The sequence below is a fragment of the Grammomys surdaster genome, unplaced genomic scaffold, assembly GCF_004785775.1.
Source record: "Grammomys surdaster isolate TR1022 unplaced genomic scaffold, NIH_TR_1.0 166, whole genome shotgun sequence".
Classification (NCBI taxonomy): Eukaryota; Metazoa; Chordata; class Mammalia; order Rodentia; family Muridae; genus Grammomys; species Grammomys surdaster.
In genome coordinates, this window is record NW_021604614.1 from 1,705,760 (window position 1) to 1,717,882 (window position 12,123).

The 12,123-nt window shown below is 49.2% G+C and overlaps 2 protein-coding genes across 4 annotated transcripts in view; both read right to left on the reverse strand.

Moving 5' to 3' along the window:
- Nsun5 (NOP2/Sun RNA methyltransferase 5) overlaps positions 1–949 on the reverse strand; it is a 7,403-nt gene extending 6,454 nt beyond the window's left edge. For both annotated transcript variants that reach the window (XM_028765902.1, XM_028765903.1), the window contains exons 1-2: positions 826–949; positions 595–717 (exon numbers count right to left, since the gene is read on the reverse strand). In XM_028765902.1, coding sequence (XP_028621735.1) covers positions 595–717; positions 826–918 — 216 coding nt within the window. In that variant the 5' untranslated portion in view covers positions 919–949. The remainder of the gene's footprint in view (positions 1–594; positions 718–825) is intronic.
- Positions 950–3,170: 2,221 nt separating this feature from the next.
- Trim50 (tripartite motif containing 50) overlaps positions 3,171–12,123 on the reverse strand; it is a 15,436-nt gene continuing 6,483 nt past the window's right edge. Inside the window, exons 3-6 of one of the 2 annotated variants that reach the window (XM_028766242.1) lie at positions 7,129–7,359; positions 7,017–7,036; positions 4,119–4,243; positions 3,171–3,751 (exon numbers count right to left, since the gene is read on the reverse strand). In XM_028766242.1, coding sequence (XP_028622075.1) covers positions 3,171–3,751; positions 4,119–4,243; positions 7,017–7,036; positions 7,129–7,359 — 957 coding nt within the window. Of the gene's footprint in view, positions 3,752–4,118; positions 4,244–7,016; positions 7,040–7,128; positions 7,360–12,123 lie in introns of both variants that reach the window. The other variant, XM_028766241.1, reaches the window with a different exon arrangement.

Consider the following 12,123-nt stretch of genomic DNA (forward strand, 5'->3'; position numbering starts at 1 on the left):
GAGGGGGCTGGGGGCGTGGCTCAGTGGTAGAGCCCCTGCCTAGAATCGCCCAGTGAGGGGCTGGGGGCGTGGCTCAGTGGTAGAGCCCCTGCCTAGAATCCCCCAGTGAGGGGCTGGGGGCGTGGCTCAGTGGGAGAGCCCCTGCCTAGAATCCCCCAGTGAGGGGCTGGGGGCGTGGCTCAGTGGTAGAGTTCCTGCCTAGAATCCCCCAGTGAGGGGCTGGGGGCGTGGCTCAGTGGGAGACCTCTTCTACAGCTTGTTGGAGACTCTGGGTCCAATCTCCACCATTACAAAATGACCGACATTCAGGCAGGCGGGCAAATAGACGAGAGCAGATTCCGCACGTAAAGTCGGTGTCCTGCCCCGTGCCTGTAGCTTTCCTCCCACCTGCTCAGCAGAGCTCTGGACCCCAACCTTCCTTGCCACCATCACCCTTTCCGGTAGGTAGCCTCAGCTAGGGCTAGTTTGCGACTTCGTCCTACTTAACCCTTCACGCAATGCTCCAAGGGAAGTCACATCTGTCCCAGCTCAATTGGGACCCCAGAGAGAGGTGCATGGGCTAGGCACGGGTGACATCCTCCGGCCGCTGCTCACCTTGGCGAGGTGCGGCCTCAGCTTCTTCTCGGCGCGGAGGAGCCCGGCGCTGGCGATCACGGCGTCCAGCACGGCGGAGTAGCGCTGCGTCTCGCACACCAGCGCGTACAACTGCTTCAGGTTCTGCGTGGCAGACGGAAGACCCGCTGCACCCAACGCGGGCCTCGCCTCGCACCCCGCCCGGCCAGGCCCCGCTCCCCAGCCCTCCCTTCCAGCACCCGGCCTCACTACCTGGAAGTTGCTGGAATACACCAGCCCCTTGAGGGAGCCTTGGCGGCTTTCTACGCCGGCCAGCACAGCCGCGGCAGCGGCGTAGAGCCCCATGTTCCCCCTTCGGAAAAGGCTTTACGACACTGTCGCAAAGCTCGGCCTGGCTTCACGGCCGCCGCAACCACTTGTACAACCGGATTTCCGGAGTCAAAGGGCTCGAGCCTTCGTTAGACTCCAGAGAAGGTAGCTGCTTCCCATTTTCAGCATCCAAAAATTAATCTTTAGGTTCTAAAGCCGGGCGTGCTGGCCCACGCCTTTAATCCTAGAACGCGGGGAAACAGAAGCAGAAGGATCTCTGCGAGTTCGAGGCCAGCTAGGTCTACATAGTTCCAGGTCAGCCAGAGCCACATAATAAGTAAGGTCTTGTCTCAAAAGACCAAAAAAAGGGAGAAAAAAAAAGTCATTCTACTTTCTTTGTATAATTTAGGGTAGTTATTTTGTAGTTTTCAAAGTTTTTTTTAAGCCTCAAACTCAGAAGGTACCGCATACTCTCCTAGCAGTCCTGTCTCTCCCAATGACGGGATGAAAGGCTCAGTAATAAAGTCCCTGCCCAGAATCCTCCACTGAGAGACTGGGGGTGTGGCTCAGTGGAAGAGCCCCTGCCTTAAATCCAGTAAAGTGTGCTTGGAGTTGCTGAACACCCACCTAGTAAATGTGGGTATATGGGATACTATTCCTAGCGTTGGAAAAAAAAATAGACTAGTCTGTCTGCCTCTCTCTCTCTCTCTCTCTCTCTCTCTCTCTCTCTCTCTCTCTCTCTCTCTCTCTCTCGTGTGTGTGTGTGTGTTTAAGAGTGTTTAGAGTGTGTTTTTAGCCGGGCAGTGGTGGCGCACGCCTTTAATCCCAGCACTTGGGAGGGAGAGGCAGGTGGATTTCTGAGTTCGAGTTCCAGGACAGCCAGGGCTAAAAAGTGTGTTTTTAATAGGGCAGACAGACATTGTCCCTAGAAATAGAGCACTTGCTTAGCAAGTGCTAATCCTGGGATCAATTCTCAACACTGATGAAGAGGAGGAGGAGGAGGCTGGTGATGTAACTCAATCTATAGAGGGCTTGTCTAACAGGCAGAAAGCATTTGGTTCCAGCCCTTCCACTGCATAAACCAGGCATAATGGCACAGTCCTGTATCCCAGCACTCAAGAGGTAGAGGCAGGAGGATCAAGAAAGAGTCTGGGGAGACTGGAGAGATGGCTCAGTGGTTAAGAGCACTGACTGCTCTTCCAGAGGTCCTGAGTTCAATTTCCAGCAACCACATGGTGGCGCACAACCATCTGCAATGGGGTCTGATGCCCTCTTCTGGCGTGTCTGAAGAGAGCGACTGTGTACTCATATACATAAATAAGTTGTTTTTGTTTTTTTTTTTTTTTAAAGAAAGATTAGAAGTAATCTTCCGCTAGCTAATTCAGGCCAACATGGGCTACATGAGACTGTATCAAAATAATAGTAGCTGGGTCTAAGAAAGGTTGGTCAGCTGTTAAGAGCACACACAATTCCCAGACATGTTAAGCAGTCAAAACCTTTTGTAATGCCACCTCCAAGGGATCCCATAGCTTCTGACTGTTAGCTTACAGACACTTCTGCTAGGTTCTGTCCAATAGCAACCTAGCAACAGCTTGCGTCATCGGCCTCCACCTGTGCCGCTTGCCAGGTACAGTGGCATCAGCTTCATATAAGAGGACTGTTAGTCACTACCCAAGCCCCCTCTCCTTTCACTCTCTCTGTCCCCACGTGTCCCTGGCCTGGCCCCTCTTCTTTCCAAGGCCCCTCCACCCCTTTCCAAGTCCCCGCTCCCTTCCCTTTCTCAAGAAACGTTATACTAGACCTGCCGCTCGGCGTGATTCCTCAAGGGGACACCTTGGCAGCGCCTGCCAGGCACCTCCTTACTCCCACCACAGCCACATTCTACTGCCTTATATTTCATAACACCGCTGTGGCCACAGCACCCCCCAAGCATACGCCTAGATAAAGATAAATATTACAATAGTAGTAGTAATAATTACTGGGAAAATGTCAAATTTATTGTTCTTAATAGAGGCTGGAAGGTCCCAGTGATAAAGATTAAATGTGTGAGAGAATGTTTCTGCCCTCTGCTGGAAGCGGTGGGAAGCACAGGGCTGCTTCATAAGTTGAGTGGATACAGGACCTGGTAAGGCGCAAAGCAGCATGCATACCACTAGGTGGTGATATAAATGTTCCAGGGACACGCAGGCGTGAAGAATCTTCTCAAGCAGTCCAAACAGACCCAGCAGAACCCCTCAAATCCCTGTGCCTAGCAGGACAGACCAACGGGCAGACAGTACCAGGACAGCCTATACCTGTGTGAGTGTGAGGTGGCCCGGCCCACTGGGTGGGGGCAGTACCATGGGCAGTGAGTTGCTGCCCCTCTCATGCCAACATGTGTCCAGGATAGGGTACAGCTTGCCCTGGAAGTCAGCCTGGAAAGTGTAGAGTGTCCTCAGGTCGTCAGGACGGTCAGCATCAAAGAACGTGAGCTCACCCTGCTCATAGTGTAGGTAGACACCGATGCGATGGGGGTGGCCAGCCACGGGCAGTGGCAGCCGTGGGCAGCCAAAAGCCTCATACACCCGGCCCTCTTTCAGGCCAATTAGCCACACACCGTGCTCTGGGGACTTGTTGACCTTGCCTTTGCGGCTGGCTGTGCCCTTGATGACCCCCAAGCGCCAGTCACTCTTGCTCCCCACCACCACTTCCCAGTAGTGGCGACCCCAGGAGAAGCCCTTGCTAGCCAGGACACAGGTGCTGTAGTCAAAGCGCTCTGGTTGGCTGGCTCGTCGCTGGGAAAGGAGGCCACAGTGCACCACTGTGTTGCCCTTAGAGAGCTCCAGGAGAGGGTGGGCAGTAGCCGGGTCCAGCTTGAGACATTCTGGAGCTAGAAGAGAAAGAGGCCTGTGGTTGGCTCACAGAGACGCTGCAGACCCCACCCAGGAGGTGATGACAAGCTCTGAGTCCTCAAGCATGGGGAACTGTGCTGACTCGGTGTCCCCAGGACCTGGAGGGGGCAGCCATAGGGCTGTGTGGACGGAAGGGAGGAAAGATGGATGGGATAGGAGTAAGTGGATGAGATGGACGAGTGGATGGATGGGTCATGGCCACCGTGAAGGAGTTCTGCTAGGGAGCAGGTGTACTGCCTGGACAGCCACTCCTACATCCCCTCCCCCAGGCAGGCGCCCTCTAAGTTCTCTCTGTGCTTCTTGGTACCGTTGATGAATTGGGAAGATAACAGTTTGAAGCCTCACCGGGCAGGACCTTCCGGAAGAGTCTCTTCCACACGGTCAGTTTGATGTCAGCCTGGTGGAGAGCTGGCTTGAAGGAGATCGGGCTGAAGACGCCTTCCAAAGGCCGAGCCTGCTGGACCTCTGCCCTGTGTGAACGGGTTCCAGTGGTTGGGGAGCCCTGCATCAAGGGCACCTCTCACCCTCCTCCTCATGTGGGGGTCCTCAAGACTAAATTCACCACTCAGGCCACACGTGCATGATACCACCCTTTCCTCTCCTCAGACCTCCTTCCTGGAGAACATGCCAGCTTCCTGGAATTGGGATTGCCTGGGAGACAAGGAAGCCCCGAGTAACCGTGAAAAGTGCAGATGACCTCTTGAGGGGATGCAGTTGTTGACTTGGGTGTGGCCTAGGTCAAGGACCTCAATGTCTCAGACCCCTGGAATGGTAAAACCTCCCCCTCTGCCCCCCCCCTGGAGTGATGCCCAGGGTGGCTCAAAGGGATGCCAAAGCCTTCCTCTCGTTCCAGTGCAAATACTGACAGCGTATAAAAGTCGGAGTGTTTACAAGAGATCGACTCGTGTGTGTAAAAACTGCAGCTTCCAGGTGTTTGAGACTGCTGGACCAGACACCTCCTGCTAACTCCTGCCCCACCCCCACACTGCACATAATAAGCATGCCAGGATCCCAGGTTGCTGGGTAGTTGATGCCGCTGCCTCAGAGTGTGCATGTCCCACCTGACCCCAGCTTTTCTGTCTGTGTGTCTATGAACATCTCCTCCCTCCATTCACTCGAACCATGCTATGGGGGACACGGTAGGGACGCTGCAACTGCAGTTAGGGTTAGAATCGGAAGTATCTTCCACAGGCTCATGTTCTGAAGGGTGGTCCCAGCCGGTAGAACTCTTTAGAAAGAGGTGGGGCCTGGCTGGTGGAAACAGGTCATATAGTAGGTCTTTGAAGGTTATCCCCACTATTGGCTTCAGCCTTATCTCTCTACTTCCTGTCTGCCAGCACGTGAACAAGTCATGAATGCTGTCATACTTTCCTGGCCATAGTGGACTGATAGCCATCTGAAATCACAATAAACCTTTCTTGCCTTGAGTCCTTTGCATCAGGTAATGTGGTCTCAGTAAGGCAAGGTTACTGATACAACAGGCGTTCACAGACACGGCTCTGGGGAAGCAAGTCTAGCTTTCCTGGGAACTTGTTAGAGATGCAGATCTGTAGGCCCTGCCCCAGATCTGCTTATGAGAAACCGATTGCCCTGGGGAAGCTGTATAATGTGTGTTAGCCAGCCTGCAGGGTGTTTCTCACGCGTGCTGACACCTGAGACCCACTAGAAGAGAATGTGGCATCAGGTGACCTGATTCTGCTCCCAGCTGAGCAAGGTAAATTGTCTGTTCATTTCCATCTGTGCTCTCTAGATGTGTTGTCCCCAAGACTAAAAAAACCCAGGAGGGCAGGCTGGGAGGCAGCTCCATGGGTAACAACAATTGCCTGCCTGGCAAGAATGAAGACCTGAGTTCAATCCCCAGAACCCACCAGTCATGGCAGCTAAAGGGATGGCTCACTGGTAAGAGCACTTGTTGCTCTTGCAGAAGACCTGGGTTTGGTTGCCACCATACACAATGTTTGCAACTCCAGTTTCCGGAATCCACCTCCCTCTTCTGACCTCTTCACTCACGGAGCACACAATTGGTACACAGACATACATGTATGCAAAACATCACATAGCATAAAAGGATAAATCTAGAAGAGCCAAGGGTGGCAGTGCAGTAAATGTTGGGAAGGCAGAGGCAGACAAATCCCTGGGGCTCTCTGACCGGCCAGCCTAGCCTGCTTGGTTAGCCCCAGACTAGTGAGACACCCCATCTCAAAAAAACAAAAACAAAAAACTAAAAACTCAAGGTGGACAACTGCCAGGGCTGTCCTCTGGCCCCCACACCCATAAATGTGCATGCACACCAACACATGAAGAAAACTAGAGAGGTGGCTGGCTGAGTGGTTAAGAACACTGGCTGCTCTTCTAGAAGACCCAGGTTCGATACCCAGCACCCACGTGGCAGCTCACAACCATCTGTAACTCCAGTTCCTGGGAACCCAATGCTGTTTTCTGGCTTCTGTGGGTACTTCACACTGACATACATGCAGGCAAAACACTCATACACATAAAATAAGAATTAGGAAGAGGGCTGGAGAGGTGGCTCAGTGGTTAAGAGCACTGACTACTCTTCCAGAGGTCCTGAGTTCAATTCCCAGCAACCACATGGTGGCTCACAACCATCTGCAATGGGATCCGATGCCCTCTTCTGGTATGTCTAAAGAAAGTGACAGTGTACTCATATAAATAAAATAAATATATCTTTAAAAAAATAGAATTAGGAAGAAAGAAAGCAAGGAGCCACACGTGGACAGGGTAGGCTCAGGAACTGATGAGTTTTCCCAGCACACACTAACTTTCCAGCACTCTCCCCCCTCATTCTGGTTTTCCTTGCCTGGTGCATCTCCCCCCTCCCTTCCTCACATGTAATAGTTGACTCCACGGATGGACTTCATCACATTCTGTGCTGTGCACACCGCCTCACTCTCATTTCTCTGCCTGCATGCACACTGTGGCCTTCTCAGCTATTGCACCAGTCCCTGGCCATCACCTCCCTCCACAGTGTCCGCATAGCTTGAGGCAGTATCTGTTGCCATACCTACCACAGGGGTGGGACCAGTCTACACTATTAGTCTGTGAGAACCCTGACGGCAGGCGCTTGACTACCATTCTTTTCCTTGTGCTCAGTGACAGACACACATGGGGAGCAGCTTAGGGCTAGACCACAGGAAGGAACCATGGGGATGAGATGCCTGTGCCCCAGCCACTGGGCACGCCGGCTGACCTCTCTCCAGCAGCTTCAGTTGAGGTTGTTACCTGGAGGCCATGGAGTGGAACTTCTGGAAGAAAGAGAGGGACAGGGGGTTACTACTGTGTCCAAACTGCATTGTTGAGGAAAAAGCTGGGGACCATGCTCTTGACCACTCACCCGGATGAACTCATGGTGACTCTCGTTCCCAAACTGTTCCAGCACCTGCTCAGCCTGGGCCAGTCGTTCTTGAGTACCCTGAGCCTGCTCCAGCTGCATGTCCAGGGAGGCCACCAGGCCACGTGTATGGCCCTCTAGCCCCTCCAGGCAGCGGGCTTTCTCTTCATCCACCAGGTGGTGCAACTCCTGGAACTCTCTTCGGATCACCCAGCTGAAGACGTCGGACTCATTCTAAGACAGGGGGGCCAATCACAGTGCGGTCACAACCGAGCGGAATGTCTGGTCTTGGCATCCCAGGGGCCTGGTCTTACTGGCCCATCCTGAAGGGCCTCGTCCTCCATGACAAGTGGGCTGATGATAGGCCGGGTTCATGTGACTGGGGAGCCCTAGAGGTGATGGCTTCTAGTTTGTATTTTTTAATTTTTTTGCAGAACTGGAGATTGAACCTGGGGCCTCAAGCATGCTAGGCAAGTACCTTACTCTATTCCTAACCCTGACCCCGATCCTAACTCTGTAATCCTAAAACAGCCAGTGTGCAGTCATGATTAGCAATTCAACTAAGCCATTGTTGGTGATTTTGCTGAGTCTCAATGTGGACTTTACTGGATTAGTTTGGCTAGTTTTGCTGAGTCATGGTTTGATTTTGGGGGGGACTGAGCCATGTTTGATCTTGTTGTTGTTCAGTCATGATGTGCTTTTTACTGGGTCATGGTTTGCCTTGGTTATGCTTGGCTGTGTTTATTTACTTATTTATTTATTTGGCTTTCTGAGACACAGTTTCCCTATATATTTCTGGCTGTCCTGGAACTCACTCTGTAGACCAGGCTGGCTTCAAACTCAGATATCTGCCTGCCTCTGCCTCTTGAGTGGAGGGATTAAAGGTGTGCACCATCATGCCTGTTTTTTTTTTTCCCCCTTTGTGTTTAGTCATAGTTTGAATTTTACTGAAGACAGTTGGCCTTTGGCTGAGTCATCACCAGGTGTTTTTCACTGAGTCATCATTGCACGTCAGAAAAGGGCACTGAAGTGGGTGTGGCACTGAGGCAGGCATGGTGGCATGCACTCAAAAGGCAGAGCCAGGAAGATCTCCTGAGTTCAAGGCTAGCCTGGCCTATATAGTGAGATCCAAGACAGGCAGAGTTACATAAAGAGACACTATCTCAAAAAAAGAAAAAAAAAGATAAAAACAAAAGAAAGAAGGAAAGAAAGAGAGAAAAGAATAAAAGAAATGGGCATTGGTTTCTAGGTTTTGTTTCCGTCTTCTTTTTAGATTTATTTATTGTGGCTGAAGAGATGGCTCATCAGTTAAGAGCACTTGTTGCTCTTGTAGAGGACCCAGGTTTAATTCCTAGTACCTACTGGCAGCTCGTAACTGTCTGCAATTCCAGTCCCAGGGGATCTGACACTTTCTTTGGGCCTCTGTAGACATCAGAAATGTATGTGGTGTATATACATACATGCATGCAGGCAAAACACTCATACATATCAAAATAATCTACATCTTGGGTCTGTCTGTTGTGTTACTTTCTGAGTGCTTGGCCTGTATGTAAGTATATACAGCAAGTGTGTTTCTGATGCTCACGAAGGCACTGGGGAGGCAGAGTCAGGCAGATCTCTGTGAAGCTAGCTTGGTCTACAAGGCAAATTGAGGACAGCCAGGGCCACACAGAGAAGAAACCCTGTCTCAAAAAAGCAGATTCTTACCTGTTGACTCATTTCTCCACCTGCTACTGTACATGGCACTGAACTGGTTTATGATTAGAAATGAGAATGGCCTTTATCAGCTTACACACGTGAGTGCTCAGGCTTACACACGTGAATGCTCAGGCTTACACACGTGAATGCTCAGGCTTACACACGTGAATGCTCAGGCTCACACATGCGAATGCTAAATTACCTGTGAGTGGGATTGTTTGGGAAGCTGTGATGGTTTGTATGTGCTTGGCCCAGGGAGTGGCAGTATTAGAAGGTGTGGCCTTGTTGGAGGAAGTGTGTCACTAAATGGGTGGTCAATGAGAACCTCCTCCTAACCACATGGGAGCCAGTCTTCTCCTAGTAGAAGATGAAGATGTAGAACTCTCAGCTCCTCCCTCCTGCACCATGCCTGCCTGGATACTGTCATACTCCTGCCTTGATGATAATGGACTGAACCTCTGAACCTTTAAGCCAGTCCCAATTAAATGTTGTCCTTTATAAGAGTTGCCTTGGTCATGGTGTCTGTTCACAGCAGTAAAACCCTAAGACAGAAGGATTAAGAGCTTTGACTTTGTTAGGGGAGGTGTGTGCACTTTGAGGTTTCAAAAGCCAGGGGTCCATAGTGTGACTGAAACTCTAAAACCGAAGACAAAATGTATACGTAATCAGACATTCTTAGAATGTTGTTTGCTTGGTCATTGTCTAGTTCCACAAAATGACCCATGAAGTCCTTATTGATGGGGAGAAATAAACTACCCCTCAGGACATGGTGACTTCTGCTTCAACCTGCAGCCTCACCCAAATGGAGACACAACCTCCCTTGGGGTTGATCTTTTCAGTCTCTGCTGTTCCCTGAATTCTGGAATTGAGACTGGTCACCTGTCTCTGTGCTTTTAGATTGAGCAATTAATATGCTCACCTACAGAAGTAAGAAATGATTAACCAAAGGACAGACACAAAGGAAGAGCATCCCCCGTGGCTTTATGCTGCTTTGGCTACCTTAGGCATTCAAATGAAGCCAGGCATGGTGGCCCATGCCTTTAGGAGGATCTCTGTGAGTTCGAGGCCAACATGGTCTACAAAGCAAGTTCCAGGTCAGCTAAGGCTACACAGAGAAACTCTGTCTCAAAAATAACAACAATAGTAAAAAAAAAATAACTCAAATAAGAGGTAAAGACTTTCTTAACAAAATCAGTTTCTAAGGGCTTGTTATTTTTCTAAAAAAAAAATAAAAATTGAGATAAGGTTGTCTCAGAATAGCCCCAGCTGTCCTAGAATTCACTGTGTAGACAAGGCTGGCCTCAAACTCACAGAGATCTGTCTGACTCTGCCTCCCAAGTACTAGGATTAAAACTGTGCCCCACCACGAGTGGCTAGATGATATTAATTATTATTTTTTTTTTTTTTTTTTTTTTTTTTTTGGTTTTTCGAGACAGGGTTTCCCTGTATAGCCCTGGCTATCCTGGAACTCACTCTGTAGACCAGGCTGGCCTCGAACTCAGAAATCCACCTGCCTCTGCCTCCCAAGTGCTGGGATTAAAGGCGTGCGCCACCACCGCCCGGCCGATATTAATTATTATTATTATTATTATTATTATTATTATTACTGTCTGCTCATCCAAAGGACCCAGGTTCAATTCCAAGCACCTACATGGCAGCACACATCTGTCTGTAGCATCAGTTCCAAGGGATCTGACACCCTCACACTAATGCACATAAAATAAAGTTAAATAAATTATTAAAATTGGGCTGGAGAGATGGCTCAGTTGTTAAGAGCACTGACTGCACTTCCAGAGGTCCTGAGTTCAAATCCCAGCAACCACATGGTGGCTCACAACCATCTGTAATGAGATCTGGTGCCCTCTTCTGGTGTGTCTGAAGACAGCTACAGTGTATTCATATATAATAAATAAATAAATCTTTAAAAAAAAAAAAAATTGGGCTGGAGAGATGGCTCAGTAGTTAAGAGCACTGATTGCTCTTCCAGAGGTCCTGAGTTCAATTCCCAGCAACCACATGGTGGCTCACAACCATCTGTAATGGGATCTGATGCCCTCTTCTGTTGTTTCTGATCATAGCAACTGTGTACTCACATTCATAAAATAAATAAATTTTTAAAAAAATTATTAAAATTATCTTCATGACTGTTTGGTTTGCATTTGCAGCTGTTATGTATTGAAGACAAAGTACATATTCTCTGTGTTTAAGCTACACTTTCCTGTTTTCATTGAAATATAAAGTTGTTTTATTAGGAAAAATAGTATGGGCTTGCAAAAAAAAAGATAAAAGGGGCTTAGAGAACAAAGGCTTGCTGTTTTATCAAGATCACTGCCCAGGGTCTCCACTTAGCTTTGAGTTAGGAAACTGAGTCTTCACAGAGTTAAGGTTTATTTGGAAATGTACTTGTCACACTTTATCTAAGTGTTATCAACAGCTAAGTTTGAAAGCACTGTTAGTTCTTAAATACTGGTGTAAGTGACCTTCTGAATGTTCAATAACCATACTTGGAGGCCACCACCAATAAGGGTACAGGGGCTAAGACAGCAGCCAATTCTTTGGCCCATGCTTAATCCCAAATCAGCTACATTCCAGGAAACAACAGGATGCCTCTCAAAGGGTCCTGACGTGTGACAAGCCACCAGTCCTCATCCTCCTGGCCAGAGAGAGCCATGGAGACCCTGGGTTTACTCTCTCAGGAGTACAGACTCTGAAATTAAGGGTAACCACAGAATGAAATGCCTTCAACACTCTGGGGGAAGCCACCTGGTCAGCAAGACCCTGATACATCCCACAACATGATGGGTAGATGACTGACTAAAGGAGCAAGGGCTCCTACTCAGACCCTAAAAGTCATCTTCAATTGACCTTGACCATAAAAATAAACTTAGTAAATATTTGGTCAGATCAGTGGTCTTTTGTTTGTTTGAGACACGATTCTCTGTGTAGCCCTGGCTGTCCTGGAACTCACTCTGTAGACCAGGGTGGCCTAGAATTCAGAAATCCACCTGCCTCTGCCTCCGGAGTGCTGAGGTTAAAGGTGTGCACTACCACTACATGCAGGTTGTCGCTGTTGTTGTTGTTTTTAAGGATAGCCAAAGAGTAAAATGATTTGTAATAACACAAAATAAAAGAAGTAGGACCAGGTATGGTGGCACACGTCTTTAGTCTCAGCAGTCAGGATGCAGGCAGGTCTCTGAGATCCAGGACAGCCTAGAACTATACACCCAGGGCTCCTTAGTAAGACCCTGTGTCAAAAATAAAATAAAATAAAATAAAATAAAATAAAATAAAATAAAATAA